The 24,310-nt window shown below is 38.7% G+C and overlaps 1 protein-coding gene across 1 annotated transcript in view; it reads right to left on the bottom strand.

The window, feature by feature from the left end:
• Positions 1-24,310, bottom strand: part of gpc5a (glypican 5a) — a 172,338-nt gene that overhangs the window by 87,378 nt on the left and 60,650 nt on the right. Inside the window, exon 5 of the mRNA XM_084105848.1 lies at positions 23,896-24,021. Coding sequence (XP_083961974.1) covers positions 23,896-24,021 — 126 coding nt within the window. The remainder of the gene's footprint in view (positions 1-23,895; positions 24,022-24,310) is intronic.

Genomic DNA, 24,310 nt, shown 5'->3' with positions numbered 1-24,310 from the left:
GCAAACATGAAAACTGCTGCATCTGTGTAGATGAGAGAAGCAAGTGTATGCGCGTTGTGCACACGCTACATTATGGCCAAGCCTCCTGAAAAAGAGCAATCTGGATAAGACTATATTAAGCAACTATAGACCGATCTCAAATCTTCCTTTCACAGGCAAAATCATTGAAAAAGTTGTCTTCAACCAGCTGAACAAATTCTTAAACTCAAATGGATACTTTGATAATTTTCAATCTGGCTTCCGATCGCATCACAGCACAGAGACAGCGCTCATTAAGATAATAAACGATATTCGCTTAAATACAGATTCAGGCAAATTATCAGTGCTGGTTCTACTCGACCTCAGTGCTGCATTTGACACTGTCGATCACAAAATACTTCTGGACAGGCTGGAAAACTGGGTGGGGTTTTCTGGGACAGTTCTAAAATGGTTCAGGTCATACTTAGATGGGAGAGGTTATTATGTGAGTATAGGTGACCATAAGTCTGAGTGGACGCCCATGACATGCGGAGTCCCTCAAGGCTCAATTCTTGCGCCACTCCTGTTCAACCTGTACATGCTCCCAATGAGCCAAATAATGAGAAAGAACCAAATCTCTTACCACAGCTATGCAGACGACACACAGATCTACTTAGCCCTATCGCCTAATGATTACAGCCCCATTGACTCTCTGCTTCAATGCATTGATGAAGTCAACAGCTGGATGTGCCAAAACTTTCTACAGTTAAACAAAGACAAAACTGAAATCATTGTGTTTGGAAACAAAGATGAAGTTCTCAAGGTGAACGCATACCTTCACTCTAAAGGTCAAACAACTAAAAATCAGGTCAAGAATCTTGGTGTGTCTTTAGAGTCAGACCTTAGTTTCAATAGTCATGTCAAAGCAATAACTAAATCAGCATACTATCATCTGAAAAATATTGCAAGAATTAGATGCTTTGTTTCCAATCAAGACTTAGAAAAACTAGTGCATGCTTTCATCACCAGCAGGGTGGATTATTGTAATGGACTCCTCACTGGCCTTCCCAAAAAGACCATAAGACATTTGCAGCTCATACAGAACGCTGCAGCCAGGATTCTTAGCAGAACCAGAAAATATGATCATATCACACCAGTCCTCAGGTCATTACACTGGCTGTGTAACGATCACCAGCTGGAGTGCCCTTGAGAGCCACCAGAGGGCACTCCACATAGGACTCTCCTATTCACTCACAAACTACAGTTCCCATAACTCACTGCCTGGACTCATCATCACTTATCACTGATCACATTCACCTGTACCTCTTTCACTGATTGCATTCACCTGTCTCATCCTGTTAGTCTGTCTATTTATACCACGTTCATTCATTCACTCACCGCGAAGTCTTGTTGTACTGTTAGTCTGCATTTCCGAGCATTTTCCCTGGTTTCATGTTTCTTGGTTTTCTGGATATCTTGCCTTGTTCCCTGGATTACTCTCTTGCCTCTGGTCCCTGCCTGTTTTGTTTGTTTGTTTATTTGTTTGTTTGGACTGCTTACCTGTGTTTCGACCATTGCCTGTTTTTGGATTACGATTCTGGATAACCCTTAAAATAAAGCTGCATTTGGATCTCTCCCTTCGTGTCTCCGAGCAGTTCGTAACAGAAGACTTCGCCACACCCAGATCCAGCAGCTATGACCTCCAGGAATGCAGCAGTACAGATCTCGCCTGATCTTCCCAGCATGAGCCGGGAGTTCGCTGGACAGATCGCAGCCTTGGCCCTGGATAGCCTCGATCTGTTCCAGTATACCTGGGGGTTTGTTCCTCTCGCTGCCTCTTGTTCTCTGGGGGACGAGGCAATTAAGTTGTGTTACCGGCTGGGGGCTAAGGAGGTCGACCCGAGGGAGCTCCCCGATCTCTCCGGTCTGGATTGGAGAGAGGCACTCTCCAGATGTCTGGAGAGCTTCCTTCCGTGGCACGCCATGTCACCGTCTGCCCTTCACGCCAGTCCAGCCGAGCCTGCACTTCACGCCAGATCTGCCGAAGCCAAGGCAGTAAGCGTCATGCCCGCCGCGCCTGAGACAGCAGGCGACATGCCTGCCAGGCTAGAGCCCTCTTCACCGCTGGTCCCGTCCAGCACAGAGCCTTCTTCACCGCTGGTCCCGTCCAGCACAGAGCCTTCTTCACCGCTGGTCCCGTCCAGCACAGAGCCCTCTTTACCGCTGGTCCCGTCCAGCACAGAGCCCTCTTCACCGCTGGTCCCGTCCAGCACAGAGCCCTCTTCACCGCTGGTCCCGTCCAGCACAGAGCCCTCTTCATCGCTGCCCAGCACAGAGCCCTCTTCATCGCTGTCCAGCACAAAGTCCTCTTCGCCGCTGGTCCTGCCCAGCTCAAAGTCCTCTTCGCCGCTGGTCCTGCCCAGCTCAAAGCCCTCTTCGCCGCTGGTCCTGCCCAGCTCAAAGCCCTCTTCGCCGCTGGTCCTGCCCAGCTTAAAGCCCTCTTCGCCGCTGGTCCTGCCCAGCTCAAAGTCCTCTTCGCCGCTGGTCCCAACCAGCTCAAAGCCCTCGCCGCCGCTGGTCCCGTCAAGCTCAGAGTGCGCTTCTGCTGATCCAGAGACTGTTCACGTCGCTTCTGCTGATCCAGAGACTGTTCACGTCGCTTCTGCCGATCCAGAGAGTGAGCTTCACGTCACTTCTGCTGATCCAGAGACTGTTCACGTCACTTCTGCCGATCCAGAGACTGAGCTTCACGTCACTTCTGCCGATCCAGAGATTGAGCTTCACGTCACTTCTGCCGATCCAGAGACTGAGCTTCACGTCACTTCTGCCGATCCAGAGACTGAGCTTCACGTCACTTCTGCCGATCCAGAGACTGAGCTTCACGTCACTTCTGCCGATCCAGAGACTGAGCTTCACGTCACGTCCGCCCGTCAAGTGTCTCGTCCCGCCGAGACTGAATCTGTTCCTGAGCCTGAATCTGATCTTGATACTGAGCCTGAATCTGTTCCTCTTCTTCTTCCCACGCCTGTGTCTTCGGACAAGATGGCCGACTCCACGCCTGTGTCTTTGGACAAGATGGCCGACTCCACGCCTGTGTCTCAGGACAAAATGGTCTCCGCCGAACCAGTGTGTCCGGACAAGATGGTCTCCGCCGAACCAGTGTCTCCAGACAAGATGGTCGCCGCCGCCGAGCAAGTGTCTCGGGACAAGATGGTCTCCGCCGAGCCAGTGTCCTCAGCAGAGTTACCCTCTACAGAGATGGCTGCCGACATGCCTTTCCCTGAGCCGGTGTCTGTTCCAGTTCCTGAGCTGGAGCCAGTGTCTGTGTCTGTGTCTGTTCCAGTTCCTGTGTCTGTGTCTGTTCCAGTTCCTGAGCCAGTGTCTGTGTCTGTTCCTGAGTCGGTGGTGCCAGTTCCAGTGCCAGCTCCGGTGGTACCAGTTCCGGTGGTGCCAGTTCCAGTTCCTCCACCGTGGCCGCCCGAGGGGTCTTCACCGCCGTGGCCGCCCGAGGGGTCTTCACCGCCGTGGCCGCCCGAGGGGTCTTCACCGCCGTGGCCACCCGAGGGGTCTTCACTGCCGTGGCCGCCCGAGGGGCCTTCACCGCCGTGGCCGCCCGAGGGGTCTTCTCCGCCCAGGCCGCCTGAATGGTCATCTCCGCCCTGGCCGCCTGAAGGTTCGTCTCCTCCTTGGCCGCCTGAATGGTCGTCTCCGCCCTGGCCGCCTGAAGGTTCGTCTCCTCCCTGGCCGCCTGAAGGGTTGTCTCCCCCCTGGTCGCCTGCACAGCCTGCTCCACCCTGGTCATCTGCACAGCCTGATCCGCCCTGGCCTCCCATCCTGCTGCAGTATCCAGGTCCTCTGCCGCTCCACGGGCCTGGCCCTCCATCCCACCCCCGGGTCCGCCTCCGCTCCACCTCCCTCCTGGACAGTTTAGGAGCGTCTGGAATCCGCTCCTTAAAGGGGGGGCTATGTAACGATCACCAGCTGGAGTGCCCTTGAGAGCCACCAGAGGGCACTCCACATAGGACTCTCCTATTCACTCACAAACTACAGTTCCCATAACTCACTGCCTGGACTCATCATCACTTATCACTGATCACATTCACCTGTACCTCTTTCACTGATTGCATTCACCTGTCTCATCCTGTTAGTCTGTCTATTTATACCACGTTCATTCATTCACTCACCGCGAAGTCTTGTTGTACTGTTAGTCTGCATTTCCGAGCATTTTCCCTGGTTTCATGTTTCTTGGTTTTCTGGATATCTTGCCTTGTTCCCTGGATTACTCTCTTGCCTCTGGTCCCTGCCTGTTTTGTTTGTTTGTTTATTTGTTTGTTTGGACTGCTTACCTGTGTTTCGACCATTGCCTGTTTTTGGATTACGATTCTGGATAACCCTTAAAATAAAGCTGCATTTGGATCTCTCCCTTCGTGTCTCCGAGCAGTTCGTAACAGGCTGCCAGTTACTTATAGGATTGATTTTAAAGTATTATTAATAGTATATAAATCATTCAATGGCCTAGGACCTCAATACATTGCAGATATGCTCACGGAATACAAACCCAACAGATTACTCAGATCATTAGGATCACATCAGCTAGAAGTTCCAAGAGTTTACTCTAAGCAAGGAGAGTCTGCTTTTAGCTATTATGCCAGCCGCAGCTGGAACCAGCTTCCAGAGGAGATCAGATGTGCTCCTACATTAGTCACATTCAAATCCAGACTCAAAACACATCTGTTTAACTTTGCATTTAATGAATGAGCACTGTGTCACTGTTTGTCCGACTGTTTATACTGTGTCTTATTTTAGTCTTTATTCTAAACTGTTTTAATTATTTTTAGTTCTTTCTCGTTTCTTTATTTTAAACTGTTCTTTATTCTAAACTGTTTTAATTATTTTTAGTTCTTTCTTGTTTCTTTATTTTAAACTGTTTTGTATATTCTTATTTCTTCTGATTATTTTTAATAGTATGTAAAGCACTTTGAATTACCATTGTGTATGAAATGTGCTATATAAATAAACTTGCCTTGCCTTGCCTTGCCTTGCCCTTAAAATAGCATCTGAACGCGCCACTGACATTAGACTAGGTTTCTCCTGGTCTGTGGCGGAATTGTTTTCTAAACCTGCTAAATAGCACCAGGGAACGTTTGCGCCGGAACACGCCTCCTCTTCACGCTGAACCGTCCCCGGGAGCGCAAGTTCATTCCCTAATTTACCGACGTGCGTCTGTGGAGGGAAAAGTCCGCTGTGCGTCGGGTGCAAAATAGGAATGATACATGCGTCGGTGTACAAAGTCAATTGCGCTGGGTGCAAGATAGGGACCCAAGTCTATCTACTTGAAAGGGGGAATCCTGAAATCTCAAAAACTGCTGGCTGAACTCACAATTAAAATAATTAAATCTGATATGAACTGTCGCATAAATGTTGTTTCTTATGCTCAAACAATGATTTGAAAAAGCTTATTTTTCAGACTAGACCAGCCAGTGCTTGTCTAACACTTCCAATATGCTATTTATTTTCAAAAAAGTTCAGCAAAGGTCACGTCTAGACGCTTGGTTAGCATTCTACACCAAACAACAATGCAGCACAAGGAGTTAAGACTCGGCCAATTATTTCCTCTGTCTTACTGGTACGGATCATCGAGCTGCCAGTCTCCACACATCTGCATTCTGTTTGATCCAATTTATAGAGCTGGGCTGAGAGGACAGCGTCTGAAACCAGAATCACAGTGGATTGCTCTTCTCCACTTTTATCTACTTCAGTTAAATTACTTCAGCATCAGATTGAACCCTCAGACTCGGAGAGGAATGACAAAAATGAGCAAGAGAAAGAAAGAAAGAAAGAAAGAAAGAGAAAAATGCTTGGTTTCGGGAAACAGTATGGCGTCATCCCAATTTAAGGTTATCTGATGCTCTTTCTTTGGTCCGAGCCACCAGGGAACAGATGCTGGAGATTTTCTTCGCAGTGAGTTATTCCGATGGCCACTGATTGACGTGGAACAATCAGCAGGGACACGGGATATTTTGGCAGTGATGTCTATCCGTCTTATCACAACATGCATATGGATGAGAAAGTCTCTTGAGCATTTTTTCTTTCAACAATGAAAGGCACATTAAATATTGAAGATAACAAAACTGAAATCCCATAGAGTGTAACAGATTGTAGAAGATTGCAGAATTGCTGCATGCAAATTTACTCTTCCTGCTGTGGTAGTGGTGGACTATCTGCACCTTACCTTTATTATGCTTTGACCCGGATATGTTCAATATAATTACTAAAAGATCAAATATATATAGCAAATAATTTACTTAAAAATGTAAAACAAATTTAAATGTAAAAAAAGAAAATTAAAATAAATAAATACTATAAAACCAATAAAAATAATAACATTATAAATATATAATATTATAAGAAAATGAGCTATTTTAATGTTGAACTATTTGTAGTCAACTAATTATGAATTAAAAACATAATTAAATAAAATTGTTGCATTATTTTTTTGATAATGGCAGTTTAACATCTGTCCACTGATTTCGGATTAGGTCAGAAGTACATAGAAAAATTAAAAAGGGGTTAATTTCAAAAGTATTAACAAAAGCATCATTGGGATCTCTGGGACCCTGAACAGAAAGAAAGTCAAGTCAATTTAACAGAAAACGAAGGTTAATTATGTAATTCAGTGTACAACTCTCTCTCTCACAAAAGGTGAACCAAATAAATTAGCATTCCGGATTTGTCCACTGATACTAATGGAATTTTCCAGAGGGCTGGTTTGAGAGAGGTCCCGAAGTTAATGAATCAAACAACGAGGTGTTTGTGCCTTGACCGAACTCAAACGAGCTTCTCAAGGGCGACTTTGACTGTTTAGAGTAGCATACTAACATACTACTCTTACAAGTTCTGAAGTATGCAGTATACTGTGCACAGGACATATATTCTCTGTATGAATTGAATGCATGATTTTTAACATCTCTATTTTGAATCCCTATTTGACAAAAGGAACACAAAAACTGAATTAAAAAATAAAAACTATGCATTTCCAAGATGATCAGTGAATGCTACGTTCGTGCAACCTGAGGAGCTCAATGCACGTGATAAGTATAGCACTACTAACTTTTTTAAATAGCAAGCACAATACTATGCAAGCTTGTTTCCACCACTGAATAAAAAATAAAAAAGGGTATTTCTGACTTTTTTTTTTCACAAAAAAAAGAGTTTATTTTATTTGTGAGTTTATTTCTCGCAATTCTGACTTTTGTTCTTGCAATTGCAAGTTATCTTACGTTTTTCACACAGTTCTGACATTTGTTCTTGCAATGGTGAGTTATCTCGCAATTCTGACTTTTTATCAGAATTAGGTGATATAAACTCGCAATTGCGAGAAAGTCGGAATTGCGAGATAAAAATTACAATTGCGAGATATAAACTTGCAATTGTGAGAAAAAAATCATAATAGCAGTAAAAAGTCAATTGCGAGAAAAAAGTAAAAATTGCGAGGTATAAATGAAGTCAGAATTGCGAGAAAAAAGTCAGAATTGTGGGATATGAACTCGCAATGGCGATAAAAAGTCATAATTGCGAGAAAAAAGTATAAATTGCGAGGTATAAACTCGCATTTGTGAGAAAAAAGTCAGAATTGTGAGAAAAAAAGTTTGAATTATCGGATATGAACTCGCAATGGCGATAAAAAGTCATAATTGTGAGAAAAAAGTATAAATTGCGAGGTATAAACTCGCAATTGCTAAAAAGTCAGAATTGCGAGAAAAAAGTTAAAATTGCGAGATATAAACTTGGAATTGTGAGAGAAAAAAAGTCAGAATTGTGAGAAAAAAGTCAGAATTGTGGGATATAAATGTGCAATAGCGATAAAAAAATCATAATAGCGGTAAAAAGTCAATTGCGAGAAAAAAGTAAAAATTGCGAGGTATAAATGAAGTCAGAATTGCGAGAAAAAAGTCAGAATTGTGGGATATGAACTCGCAATGGCGATAAAAGTCATAATTGCGAGAAAAAAGTATAAATTGCGAGGTATAAACTCGCATTTGTGAGAAAAAAGTCAGAATTGTGAGAAAAAAAGTTTGAATTGCTAGATATAAACTCGCAAATGCGAGAAAAAAAGTCAGAATTGCACGTTTATATCTTGTATATCTGAGATAAAGAGTTAGAATTGTCTTTATTCCGCGACAGAAACAAGCTTCCATAGTTCACTGCACAGTCCTCAGGAAGGAACATGCTGAACACAGACACTGAGTGTGTCCTTCTACTGGGGAAAAACTGCACATGAAGAAGAAGTCTTTCTCTCAGCTCTGCTGCTCTGCTGCCGAGTGTATCTTGAGATCAGGGAGAGATTATTGGAAGCTACAGAGCTAGAAAGAAGAAAAGGGTATGACAAATGCACAGCAGATAACCACGCTATCTGACAAATTAGAAACCTCGAGGACAAACAGGAAGTTAAAATTCCTCACAGAGAAAAACAATCACGAATCAGATTCCTATAACGCTGCACTTTTTTCTCCTTTAGATTTTTGGCTGTTGGTTGTGTTGTGTAATGTGTCGAGGGTCTGCTTTAGAAAGGCTGCATTAAGCTGGAGTGTGTCCGTCAGTCTGCGAGGGTTTGCAAACAGAAACACGTGTTTGCGCTCTCGTCCCTCTCTCTCTACGCAGCGACTCGTTTATCTCGGCTGTCAGGTAAAGGGCAATGTATGCGAGAAGGTGAAACTTTCTCTCTCTGCCTCCCAACTGCTTTTTTAAACTTTATTAAGTTTGCTGTCATGAAGACCACACACACACAACTTCTGTGAAAGTGACGTACAGCGGGGCCTCAGACACAAACACACAAACTCTTCATGCACATTTAATCATTTCCTTGACAAATACGAGGAAACAACAGTTGCTGAGCTGGCTGACACCGAATGTCATTCGCAAGAACAGCTAATGAGCCGTTATTAATTTATCAAAACTGTCATATTTTGAACAATCATAAAGTAAATAAAAATGCATGATTTAAAGGGTGGATTTTCTGGATTCAAAACAACTTCAATCAGCAGCATCTGTGACACTGCTAGTTACTGTCAGTTTATAAAAGCAAGCAAAGAAAATGTATTTGTGATGTTAAAAACCATTAAGAACCTCCTGGCAACCTCCTGGAAACCACCTAGCAACGCCCAGACACCTATCACAAACACTCTAGCAACCATTTAGAGGACCTAGCAACAACCAAACTATCCAAAACTACATAACAACTTATAATATCGATACTTGCAATGGTTACCATTAACTAAAAATAAAACTAAATCTAATAAACTACATTAGATAAAGCACTAAAATGAATAAATAAGAACAAACTTAATAATATACACACACACACACACACACACACACACACACACACACACACACATATATATATATATATATATATATATATATATATATATATATATATATATAATAGATATGTTAAATAAAAACATATTTAACAAAAACAGTCATGAAAATGACTGGAAATAAATCAACTAAAATTGAACCAATATAATATTACAAAAAAATACACAAGCACATACATTATTAAAAATTGATTAATTTATTGTATTATAATTATTCATTAATTTAATGAATTGTTAAGAAATAAAAAATAAATAAACTGAAAATGATTGGAAATAAATAAACTAAAACTGAACAATTTTTTTTTTTTTTTTTTTACATAAATATATATTTTTTAAAATACAAAAGAACATACATTATTCAAAAATATATTATTAAATTAAATTAATTAAAAATAAATACAAATTTAAAATAAAAAAACTGAAAATGACTGGAAATAAATAAAAACTAAAACAAAACAAACTTAATGATATAAAGAAAAACTTTCAATTCTATTTAAATTATTAATTAATTAATTATTAAAAAAAAAAGCTATCATTCAAATAATTCAAAATGTTAATAAAAACTACAATAATATACAAAAACAAAACAAAAAAACAGATACTTAACAATAACATATACATAAAATCTGTGTACTTTATTTAACATTTACATGTAATGGAAATAACATGTAATGGTATTCTCACTGTAAATGCATTACAATTTTTGCTTCTCACAAACTGAAAGATGAATAGAAATCATTTTCAGTGATAATTGACAGCATGTCAGCTTGTATTCATCACGGCCCATATGCTTAACCTCTCCTACTGCAATACAACTCCACATCTAAAGTTAGAAAAGCTGAGTTCTCATTGTTTACTGCTCACTGAAACTGAATAACTCCAGGCAATACTCTTATAATTGAAGAGCACATTTTAGTCTCATTCTGCAGTTAATGAAGGCTGCACGGGAAGAACACTGCCGTCAGTGCAATGGTGTGTGCATTATGATAGCCATGGGCACTAACAGCTTTATGAATTTATTCAATGCATTTTGCTTAAATAAAAAGTCCAAACAAACAGGCCTCAAGGAGAAGGCTTGGCTCCGGCAGATGCTGCGAGTTTAAAGGTGACGGCACTATGTTTAACGCTTGGTTTACGCCTGAGCTTTTAATTAGAAGATTGCAGCGCTCGTGTGACGGGACACATAACACATGGTCGTATGGATGCTGGAGTTCATTACTAAGAGGTTATTCATCTTCAGTGCCCTCACACTGTTGAAGCCTAGGGTTGAATACATAATCGCATCCCTGAAAAATGACGCTGCAGTGTTTTTCATTCTGATGTAATAGCTGAGCTGGGCTTCTGATGCTCACACACAGATCACACGCGTGTACATTTCTGCAATCAGAGATACACTAATGGGCAGCGTTTCAATCTGCATGTCCAATGCTTTTCATTATGGCACTGAACCTGAATCCTGCAGACACACACACACACACACAGCGCTGATACTGTACATTCAGGAAAGCGGAACGGATTCATCAAATGTTTTTAATCATAAAATACCATTTACTTCCTATTTTCTAACTTAAGAATTAAGGAATATTTCATGTTTTCAAAAAGACTCCTTAAACTGCTATTATCTTTTTCTTAAAAATTCAAATTCTTAAGAACCACCAAAAAAAAAAAAATCTTGATAAAATTCATCATAAAAATGTTAAAAATGTTAAAAAATAAAAATAATAATAATAATAATAATTTTATATATATATATATATATATATATATATATATAATTTAAAATATTTAATTAATTTATTTAATTAATTAATACTAAATATTAATATTAACATCTCATATACAATCACAATATGCTTGCAACTTAAAAAGTTAATTGATGGATACATTTATTGTAAAAATTTAATTTTTGAAGTAACTTATCTCAACAAAATAGTTATTTTACATTTTATTTATTTGTTTATATATGTAGTATATATACAGTTCTGAATTAGATTGCAAATTTGTATATCATTTTTTTATGTATTATTTAATAATAATAGCATGGGTGAAGGGTCTGAACTATAAATACTTTTTGCTCAGGAATAAATAAATAAATTACATTAAATTAAATTATGAAATTATATGAAATAATGAAAAGAAATGAAATGGAGGGATTGGTCAAGAAGAGTTCACAACATTCCTTTTGACTATTTGTATTTTAATATTTTAGAAAACGGCAATATAATCCTCATGTATAAGATCATTGTGGTCATTCCACCAGATGAGCGGCTGATAATGCTCGTTCTCCACATTTCCCGATCAGAAACATGTCATGTTTCTTTATTTTGGAGGACAGGCAGTGGAATAGTCCATGATCCCTGTCTATTTTATCTCCGGGAGTGTGTGTGGGATCGGGTCTGACGGTAGTGTTGAGTGAAATGAACCCGCTGTTGTAGGTCACAGTCGACGGGTCACGAGGTCCACGGTTATATATTGACTTTCTATTACATGAACCTGGGGGAGACGGTAGCGTAGAGCGGACACACAAACAAAACCCACACATTATCACAACTACAAGGTTGGAATCAAGAACTGGTACTAATTACAAAAAAATAAAATAAAAATGATGACAATCTTAGTTTTTGGACATCTGTATTTATAGAGCCTGCATCAGTTTCCTTTACTGAATCTACAGCTCCACGCCACAATAAATATTGTAACTTCTTATTTTAAGTTGTGGTTTTCAGTATGGACTGAATGTGAAAGACTAATAATAGACATTAAATAGACAATGCATAAAACTTCTATTGCTGGCTGCACACACAACATACAAACATACAACACAACCAGTGCAATTCATAACCGAATGAGTCATTATACTGTTCTTTTAAAATGGCTCACTTCACTGAATCAGTTACTGAATGAACAACTGACTCACTCACTGAATCACACGATTTATTTTAGGGGATGTCACATTTTTTTGTGAAAAAATTGAAAAAATGTACAAAAAAATAATATGAATAAATACCAAATTTTGATGAATAAATATGGGAGTGTGTGTATATATACACAAAGATAATCGCTGCTGGATGAATCTGAGTCGGAACCAGAGTCATTTCCATCTTGACTCACACTACACACACAAACACAGCGGTCTACTCCACAAGAGCTGTCCAACACACAACACACACTCTTTTCCTGCGCTCTCGTTCTTTCATCGCCACAGCCGCACGGTCAGAGCATCAGTTAATCTGGATTTCACATCCGTGTGCGGATCGATCGCAGCGCCATCACCTGTGGCTTCATTTGGCCTTGTGTAACGGCTTTTGAGCTGCTCTAAATCAAACACAACCACACTCTCTCACACACACACACACACACACGTCTAGATCAGCAGCAGTTCTTCATCTGGAAAGCTGGACTGAATTAATCCGGTTTAATGAGGGTGGAAGAGGGACAATCTGTTTTTAAGAGCAAGATGACACTGTCAAAAAAACTCATTACCATACCTGACAATGAAACAAAATTCATAGTTATATGGTCATTTATTTAATCATCCAAAGGTTTGGGGTCAGAAAGATTTTTTTTTAATGTTTTTTTTTTATGTTTTTGAAATAAGTCTCTTTTTCTCACCAATGCTGAATTTATTTGATCAGAAAATACAGTAAAATTTGTAATATTGTGAAATTTTATTACTATTTAAAATAACTGTTTTCTATTTGAATATAGGCTACTGTAAAATATAATTTATTTCTGAATTTTCAGCATCACTACTCCAGTGTTCAGTGTCCTTCAGAAATCATTCAGATATGATGATTTGCAGCTCAAGAAACATTTATGATTATTATCAGTGTTGAAAACAGTTCAGGATTCAATTAAATTAAAAATTAAAAATTAAAATTTTCAGGATTCAGATGAATAAAAAGCATTTATTTTAAATAGGAAGCTTTTGTAACGTATTATAAATGACTTTAAAGCCACTTCCAAAACAATTTGTCCTTGCTGAATAAAACGAATGATTTATTTTTTAAAACAATCTTACTGACTCCAAAAGTTATGAATGGTCGTTTGTGAGTTTTTAGAATGAGCTTTTTTATATATATAGTTATCACAGAACTGATTCGCATGTAACGACACTGCTAGTAATTTAAATCATTTATCATGTCCCTGAATTGCTGACTAAAGGCCTTTTTCTTTTACTTTCCATTTGACGCGATAAAGTGTTCATTTAAACTCGTGTTAATTTAGTCCTCTCTCCTCCACTCTCACACAGAGGTGATGCAGTGTTTTACCGCAGTATCTCCACACCTGATTTTACCATCTGCTTTTCTGCATGCCAGCAGATGGTATTTATGAAGTATTTCGCAGAATAATACGCTCGCACCAAAATATGCAATTAATGTCTGTGTTCAGCAGAGCTCGGTGGCGCTGCACATCTTTAATAGTGCAATAATTGATGAGCATCTACTGTGCGTTCTGCTTAGCCTTCATCAATACGGCCCTACAGTAAGTGTTTAAGGACAAACTCAAGCGAACTCTAGCGCTGCTGCGATTTGCCCTCGGCCACTACGTCTCCGTGTCAAACTAAGACTTAACGCAGACATTCCTGGTCTGGGACCGAGAAACACGAGGTCACGTCTGTTGAACGTCCAAACATCTACACACACTGACGTGCGAGGGCTTTTCACGGTTACGTGAAGCTATGTGAAATGCAGCCCGCTTTACTTGACCTTAAACATTTCCCATTTGGATTCCCTCTCAGAATAACCTTAGGCTGTTGTTTTTGAAGAAAGTCTCTCCTGTGAATGAATGTTTGCGAATCATCTCTGCTGATAAAACCCCAAAAAGCACTTGTGCTGCCTTGCGTAACTAGTCTTCGGTTTGGTCCGATAATAACGCCTGTTTTAATGCATCATTTGGAGTGAACGTGTTGAATGCACAGAGAAGAGGGTGAGAGAGAGAGAGAGAGAGAGAGAGAGAGAGAGAGAGAGAGAGAGAGAGAGAGAGAGAGAGAGAGAGAGAGAGAGAGATCATGAAATGAACACAGCTCCCCCATCTGGCCAAGACTCAGCTCTGCAACAAAACATTAACTAGAGGAGTGCAATCAAATTAGTTGTACAAGTAACAGGTTCTTGTACACACACACACACACACACACACACACACACACACACACACACACACACACACACACACACACACACTATTCTATTTCTATTCTCAGACTTTTGGACTCCGTTATAACTACCAGATGATCTGCAAAAACACCTGTAGGAAATGCAGATTAAAAAATGGTATCTTTAGATTATTTTACACCAAAATATAGGATATACACTACATTTCAAATGTTTGGGGTCAGTAAGAATTTATTTTTTTCATTCTACAGGTACAATAAATTGATCAAAAGTAAAAGTAAAGACTGTTGCAAAAGATTTCTATTTCAAATAAATGCTGTTCTTTTGAACATTCGATTCATCAAAGAATCCTGAAAAAAAGAATATATCACAGAAATATTTATAAGCACAGTAGCTTTCAACATTGATAATAACAATAAAGGCTCTGGAGTATACTCTGCTGAAAATGTACCTTCGCCATCACATAAATAAATGATTTTTTTTTTTAAATAATATATAGTTATTTTAAATTGTGATAATATTTCACAATATTGCTGTGTTTACTGTATTTTTGATCAAATAAATGCAGCCCTGGTGAGTAAGAGAGACTACTTTCAAAAAACAAAACATTTAAATATGTTACCCTAAATTTTTGAACAGTATTGAATGTCAAATGAAAGTATATTTGCTTTAATTGACATATAATGTACCCAATTTACCCAAACAACATACGAAAGGGTTTAACAGAAAGGTAACAGATGATTAACTGGATAAACTTTGCATTCAACTAGTGTTATAATAATAAACCTTATTGCATTGGCTCACTTGACCAGTTAAAAGAATCATTAGCGCCCCCTAGTGTCAAACATCTACTAATAAAAAAGCACAATGTTAGATTGCAAAATTGCAGCGTGTGTCTTAGTTGCCAAGAATAAAATGCAAATATGTGACTACGGCCTCTCTCTTCTGAGTAAATGGGTCGATGAGGCCTGGGAAAGGTAATCGGGGGTAACGCCACTTCCCAGCGTCCCACCACACGCACGCCCGGAGGAAACGGGAGCTCGGGGAGCCGAGGGAGAGCCGGGCACTGGAGTGCGGTGTCTGTGGGAGCGCGAGGCATTAATCCTGGAAGTGGATGCGGTCGCCCACATGCTCGCTGTAATCATTTATGCTAAACAGACTGAAGAGGAGAAATGGGACGGCGCAGCAGAGGTCACTCATTAACAATGCCTTTTGTGCTGTAAAATAAAGCCTTCAAAACATCAAGTAAAGGGTTATGTGTGCTCATTCTTTATTTTATGGGGAGTGATTTTAGAAGCATTAAAGGGATAGTTCACTCATTATTTACTCATCTTCTTGCCATACTACAGTTTAGACTCGAGTCACAGTGGGAGGCAAGATTATAAACAATTTAATTTAATTATTTTTATTTAACCACAAAAAAAAAAAAAAAGAAAAAAAAAGAGAAAACTTTGGGTGAACTATATCATCAAACTATTTTATGTTCTTTATCTATATGTTCAGTTTGAGGTATGAGACCCCAAGGCAACTGACAACTCAAAACACTACAAACAAACAGATAAATAAATAAATAATATTGAATATCGTGTTGATCCTTCGTGACTTCTTTGGAGTAGATATTATTAAAAAATATCTTAATAGTACATCAAAAATATTACATTATGTCTGTTGATAACAATAATTGCAATAAATTGTCAAGACTAATGCATCTGGGTTTTTTATTTTTTTTTATTTTATAAAGAAAGTAGGTGGATGAAATGGATCAGAATGCAATAAATAAATAAAAAAAGACAGCGATGAGAGGTGATATAAGGTGAGCATGGTCATGTGGGTCGATGAAAGAACTTCTCACACATAGATATGTCAGTATGATTTAATTTCTGCTCTTCACAATAACCCTGAATTTCCCCGCGCGACGCTCACAGGAGCTCTGAACTCTTCCTGAAGCACCTTGATATTCCTTACAGCGGATATGTGTACATCACCACAGGAAATTCAATCTCAGCTTCTGGAGCGAAATGAAACATCACTGAGGGAGAAGCCAGAGTAAAGTGACTGACGTGTCGACTGTCGGCAGAAGTTTCCGGAAGAATGAATTCTCGTCTTTTCATCCAGTCCGCCAGGCTGGAGAGTTCACCGCAGTCTTGGTGTGCAAAACTGGTTAAAATAGTGAATACGTCCATCATAGTAGTCTTGTTTGGATGGTTTTTAATCCAAATTGATTCAACGAGACAATTATTTATTACATTTAAACGTGCAAAGGCAGATGATCTGCCAGCAATTGAAGATCCAAATGTGTTTCATATTCACATCGATCTCAAGGTCATGCCGGCAGCTTATTAGCCTAACATATGAACGAAGCAGTTTGACAAAATTGTAATGGTCTAATTTATAAATAACTATAAATAAACATCTGGAGGGAGTGAAAGGATTGCGGAGAATGGATGGGAAGGGTGATTGCAGCACCGAGTGTAATCATCATGAATAAAACATGGAGGAACGCTGGTGATCTTGTTGATTTTGTGTGTGTTTGAGTGCTTGTGGATCGTCTGGGCAGGAATTGAAATTTCGCTCATCAAACACAAACGTCTTCAGCTGCAAACAAGCCACAAACAAACAGCCTGAGACTCTAAATCCAGCTTTAGCACTGCCAACGTGGAGCAATTCGACAGAAGTCGACGTTAGGAATACAAATCATCAGAGGTGGACAGTAACAAAGTACATTTACTTGAGGACTGTACTTAAGTACACTTTTTGAGTATCTGTACTTTACTTGAGTATTATTTTCTCTGGAAACTTTTTACTTTAACTTGAAAGACAAATATTGTACTTTTTACTCTTTACACTTTTTACTCTTTTTACTTTTTACACTACATTTGTGTCGAGGTCCTTGAGTAGAAAGTAGTAACGTCAGTCAGGGGATGATTTTGGTTGCAGAGGTTGCATTTTGGTTGGAAATGAAAGTCGGGTTGACGTCTGAACCCGACGTTGTATTGACATCTGAACCCGACATTGTATTGACATCTGAACCCGACGTTGTATTGACGTCTGAACCCGACGTTGTATTGACGTCAGCATCCGACGTTGGATTTTGGTTGGAACGTCTGTCCAACGTTGGAGATTAAAGTCAATCTGACGTTGGATTCTGACATCAACCTGATTTTCATTTTCAACGTTAGGTTTGGTCTCCTAAATGTGAATTTTGTCATTGTTTTGGAGCGCACTAGCTTATAGATAACAGTAAGGCTAACATATTAATACTAAAAGCCAAAAAACTTTATAGGGCACTATTTGAGGGAACAGAAACCATTGGGTGTCGGAAACCATTGTGGACGTTATTGAGTGACTTATTCAATCTCACATTCAATCCCACTACTGGAACTGTGTTCTAGAAATAAATGTGATATGAGGGTAGGCAGGCATAGATTCAGAGGCATAAGGTACTGTAAGTATTACATACAACAATGCAACAATAATAAGACAATGCATTGACATTTACTTTTTACTTTTGATACTTAAGTACTTTAAGTTAAAAATGAGTACTTCTGTACTTTTACTTAAATAAAAATCAGTCTTTACAACTTTTACTTGTAACAGAGTAATATTTTACCAGTAGTATCTGTACTTTCACTCAAGTAAGGAAGTTGTGTACTTTGTCCACCTCTGCAAATCATATAAACAATTAACTTAACGAATCTGGATGGATGGATGGATGGATGGATGGATGGATGGATGGATGGATGGATGGATGGATGGATGGATGGATGGATGGATGGATGGATGGATGGATGGATGGATGGATGGATGGATGGATGGATGGATGGATGGATGGATGGATGGATGGATGGATGGATGGTGCACAATGAGATCAATATTGAAGGGATAAGGACAGTTTGCCCAAAAAATAAAAATCTTTTGTGTTTCGAAGAAGAAAGCAAGTCATACAAGTCTGGAAAAATAAGTGCCCTAAGCAAATGTTTGTATATTTGACCAGCATAGAGAGAGAACTGACAGCAAAGCCTGTGATTCTCTTTAATGCCACAAGAACAGAAGAACAAAGCCTGTTGGGAAACCAACACTACCTGCTGACAAAGGTACGTGTCAGCCGGAGGAAAGAAGCTTTTGGCCGTTTTATCAGAAGCTGTCCACAAGCAACATTTTTTTTTGAAAACGGATCATGAGTTCACATTGTATGCGTTTACATATCATAAATAACTCTGTAAGATCCATAAGATCGCTTTGGGCGGCATCAAAGCACGTGGTTACAAAACACGTGAGCAATAAAATATTGAGGAACACCTTCATGAAATGTCCCATCACCACTTTGCATAGCAACACCCTAGTAACCACCCACAACAACCCAGCATCAAAGCAGCTAGTTTTGCATAAGCGAACAACACTCTTCAGAAAATATAAAAATGTAGTTGAATACTGATTTTGTAGCATAACCGAAATTCATAGCAAGATACTATCTACTGTACAATCTGCAACAGCTGCAAGGTTAACCCCAAAATACAATTATGTTTTATATGATCATCAGCATGCATTAATATTCTACAAGGTCACATTATACCTGAATAATTTGTCATTTTCCACTGACTTTAGAGAAAATGCTTACAGGGATAATGCATGAAGACAAAACGTCATCTTCATGACATTACAGACACATAACTAATTCAAAAAAGGTTAATGTTACATTTAAATGTTTCTAAAAACATTTTTTTTTTAAAATATATTAAGAATTTTTGTATTCATTTTATAGAAATCCTCTCAAATTCTCATTATTTTGTGCATATGGATGTTTTAAGTTTCTTTTTTAGGTAACTAACTTTCAATGTAGATTTTTATTATTATAATTGTTACTTTTAATCTGCATAAATTTAAGGTAGTGTAAACATTAATATGATATGCTTAAATAATAGACATTAAATAAAAAATTTTTTAAATATGTGCTTATTATTATTTATGTATTGCATTTGTTTTGTTTTTTTGCATTACAGCAACAAAAACTTGAAGTGTGTATGTGTGTGTGTGTGTGGGGGGGGGGGGGGGGGGGGGGGCAATGGTATGGTAATGTCACAATGTATTATTTTAAATACAGATAAATTCATTTATAATTTAACGTTTCAGTTTCCGAAACTTTATTGATTGGCCACATAAACTAGCATTATAATCACAAGCATATAGTATTAATTATTATATTATTTTTTTTAAATAAAAATTCCATATCATATATGATCCCAGTTTTGTCCCATCCAATTTGACTCATCTGAATCTGTATCATAAATAAAAGAGCAAAAATCAGCCCTCCTGCTTTCATTACACCCTGACGAGTGAGCTTTCCTTAAATAACATTAAGGTCGCAAGTTCGCCTTTCCTTCTGTGTCTGCTCTCATTCATCAAAGCTACGGCGTCGTCGATCCTAATGGCTGGTGTCCGTTTGGCCCTCGCTCTCAGACATGCACCGCGACCCTTTCAGTGACCAGGGCCCAAACCGTTCCTTTTACGTCTGAATGGCCTTGGTAAATCAGTCTGTCGCCCTCCGTCCTGTTTTATTTGTCCTTTTTATCCCTCTCTCCTGGCAGATGTGGGGCCTGGGGCCGGCTGGTTATTTATCACCGTTACCTCTGGAGCCTGAGGTACGATGGAGGATGGGACTGCCATACATAAGTAGACCGCTGTGACAAAGTCAGTCTGGAGTGAGACAAGTGGGCCATCTATCGCAGTAAAACAAAGATCCCCGTGTTCCTCCATAGTCTTAAAGAGACCGGATTAATCAAAGAGAGCTCTAAAGACGAATGGCTTAAACGTGTCTGATACTGGCCTCTGTTGGAGAGAATATTACAATATTCCCAAAGCAATCATAACCTGATTCATTATGGATTTTATTCTAGGCTTACTCGTAAAAAAAAAAAAAAAAGAAAAAAAAAAAAGTACTATGATAAAAACATGGAATAACAGAGTACAGTGATGGTATCAGGTGTTATTTCGGCTACTATGAAACTGTTTACCTCAGTGTACCATGGTATTTACTTCAAAGTGCTTCAAAGAACATCATAGTTGAGAAGCTCATGATTTTACTATGTACTACTGTATGTCCAAAAAACATCTTCAAAATCTTAATTTACTTCTCTTTTTCCACGGCCTTCATCATTTATTTGAAGCAAACTATTAACACGATCGCTAGACCAAAACAGTAATGGTTCATTTAAATGTCTTACAGTACGTTTTATATTTTGCATTAAATACCGTTTAGTACCATTCCATGCTTTTTTACACACATTTCATAAGTTTGTTTTAGTTTTATTCTTTTTTTCTGAGGCAATATTTAACCTAGTCGCTCTATAACTTCATTTTGGTACTGTATTTTTATTTGAAATAGGGTGAAAACACCATAATTTATCATTTAATGTATATAAATGTTTAAGAGTGCAACCTTAGCCTATATGGTAGCAAAATCAGTTTGTTCAAAGCATCAATTAAATATGAACAGAACAACTTATTTATTCATAAATATGCAAATAATGATTACTTTGCAAATATAAGTGGTCGCAAAATTTCCAATATTTGACCAAAATTTCCAATATTTTCGGATCACAAAACCAGTCATAAGTCGCACGGGTATATTTGTGGCAATAGCCAACAATACATTGTATGGGTCAAAATTATAGATTTTTCTTTTAAGCCAAAAATCATTAGGATATTAAGTAAAGATCATGTTCCATGAAGATATTTTGTAAATTTCCTACCGTAAATATGTAAAACATTTATTTTTGTGAGTGAATGAAGCAGAATCGCGAACATAAATGGACAACTTTAAAGCGATTTTCTCAATATTTCGATTTTTTGCACCCTCAGATTCCAGATTTTCAAATAGTTGTATCTCGTCCAAATATTATAAATATATATACATCAATGGAAAGCTTATTTATTCAGCTTTCAGGTTATGTATAAATCTCAATTTCAAAAAATGTACCCATGTGACTGGTTTTGTGGTCCATTGTCACAAATAAGCTTGATTAATCATCATCAAATCCCATGTTCCTCAGTGTCCACTAGAGGCCGCCTCTAAACGCAGACGCCGGTAATTACTGTCCGTCCTGTCAGCGTTTACTCGTGGACGATAACCCGTCCTCTCCTCTGAAATACGGTCCCACCTGCCATCTGGCAGCGGATGACAGGTGGGAGGAAATACCACCGGGGATGAATTTATGGGAGTGTTGTGGCGATGACAGGCCAGGTGAGACTGGAGCAGTGAGGAGATGGATTGAGTGTAGAGGAGAGGAGGAGAGGAGGAGAGGAGGAGAGGAGGATCTACTAACAGCTGGTCAGTCACTTATAAAGCTGTTTATGCTGAGCGGGACAAATGCCAACACAGACCACCACTGTACAGAATCATTAATTACACAGGCGGAAACCATCACACGTCACGAGAGGATACATCTGTGCAATGACGAGTGGCCATACACACACTTTTTCAGAAAGTGTTACGCTTATATAATGCAACCCAGGATTTCCCAAACGCCCCGGGAGCTTGTTAGATCGCAAAAGAAATGCCAATGGTGAAATGAGTTAAATAAAACTAATATTACTACTATTATTTTATTATACATTAGTATTATTATTGGTTAATTAAAATGCAACATATCTTGACAAATGAGGAAATGAGGAAACCACTTAAATTAGTTCATTATAAATTATATTAATATTAACAACAATTATTATTCTTATTATTAGTTATTATTCTTATTGTTTATATGATTTATGTTAAAACTTTTGGTCATATTACAATGATGCACATAAAGAGATTACTTAAAGCATGAAATATTTTAGCAAATTGTGTAAATCACTTTAAAATCAGAGTTGGAAAAAAAAAAAACCTGCAAGTGTAATACTGGAAATATGCAAACTAAAAGCTTAGAAATCAGCGACTGAGCATGAAAATGGACAGATAAAATGTTAATGCAGAAGGGTTTCCGTCACGCAGGCTTTCCTCCCTAAAAATCTACTGTTCATATAAATATCAGTAAAGAGCAAGCACTGAATTTAAATGACATATCAGACCTAAATGCGTTCCTGTACTTACAGTAGGATATAGAGTCATTCAGCATACACGATTTTCCAAAGCAATTTGTAGTACATTAATTATAGGACTAAAATGGGCTTAAGAGTCTTTATCAAAGCAACAGTGAAGGTTTATGGCTCGAATCTTAGAGATTTAACCAGGAACCAGATAGATAGATAGAGGTGGATAGGTAGAGGTGGATAGGTGGATGGATGGATGGATGGATGGATGGATGGATGGATGGATGGATGGATGGATGGATGGATGGATGGATGGATGGATGGATGGATGGATGGATGGATGGATGGATGGATGGATGGATGGATGGATGGATGGATAGATAGATAGAGGTAGATAGGTAGAGGTGGATAGAGGTAGATAGGTAGAGGTGGATGGATGGATGGATGGGTGGATGGGTGGATGGGTGGATAGGTAGAGGTGGATAGATAGATAGATAGATAGATAGATAGATAGATAGATAGATAGATAGATAGATAGATAGATAGATAGATAGATAGATAGATGTAGATAGAGGTAGATAGGTAGAGGTGGATGGATGGGTGGATGGGTGGATAGATAGATAGATAGATAGATAGATAGATAGATAGATAGATAGATAGATAGATAGATAGATAGATAGATAGATAGATAGATAGGTAGAGGTAGTTAGGTAGAGGTGGATGGATGGATGGATGGATGGATGGATGGATGGATGGATGGATGGATGGATGGATGGGTGGAGGTGGATAGATAGATAGATAGATAGATAGATAGATAGATAGATAGATAGATAGATAGATAGATAGATAGATAGATAGATAGGTAGAGGTGGATAGAGGTAGATAGGTAGAGGTGGATGGATGGGTGGATGGGTGGATAGATAGATAGATAGATAGATAGATAGATAGATAGATAGATAGATAGATAGATAGATAGATAGATAGATAGATAGATAGATGTAGATAGAGGTAGATAGGTAGAGGTGGATGGATGGATGGATGGGTGGATAGATAGATAGATAGATAGATAGATAGATAGATAGATAGATAGATAGATAGATAGATAGATAGATAGATAGATAGATAGAGGTGGATAGGTGGATACATGGATAGATAGATAGATAGATAGATAGATAGATAGATAGATAGATAGATAGATAGATAGATAAAGTACAGACATGCGTATATAAGAAAATCGCTTTGGGGGGGATTGTCCTTTATTCACACCTAAAGAAAGATTTCTGATTGATGCGCTGCTGGTGGACATGATGATGACTGAATGCAGCGACAGGAAGAAGATTTGAGAAGATCTGAGAAGATCTGAGAAGATTTGAGAAGATTTGAGAAGATCTGAGAAGATCTGAGAAGATTTGTACCCTTTGTCAACTTCAGCTCCGTTCCAGCAGGCCAGCCCGTCTCCAGTGCCCAGGTCGCTCCCACACAGCAGGTCCGCCAGGCCACCGTAGAACGTGCGGTACAGACGCAGACTGCTGAGGAAGTCTCTGGAGACACACAGATGAGTGTGTGTCAGTGTCTGTCCAGTAGATGGCGCACTAACACAGCTGTTTAATGCTCACGCTGCTTCAGCATACACACACATCCTTATGCAGGATCTAGAAATAACACTAAACAAATCAATCCACTGTCTTAAAGCATGGTTTTAAAAAGACCTAGCCTATATTTTCATTTATATTTTGAATATCTTGTATCCCCTTGGTATATAAAATATTAATTAAAAATATTATGTGAGTAAAAATTAAAGTTATTAATATTAAAACATAGTTACCATTA

Source organism: Abramis brama (assembly GCF_963993115.1).
Source record: "Abramis brama genome assembly, chromosome: 2".
Taxonomy (NCBI): domain Eukaryota; kingdom Metazoa; phylum Chordata; class Actinopteri; order Cypriniformes; family Leuciscidae; genus Abramis; species Abramis brama.
Note: the sequence above shows the minus strand (reverse complement) of the source record. Positions and strands in the feature narration are given on the sequence as shown.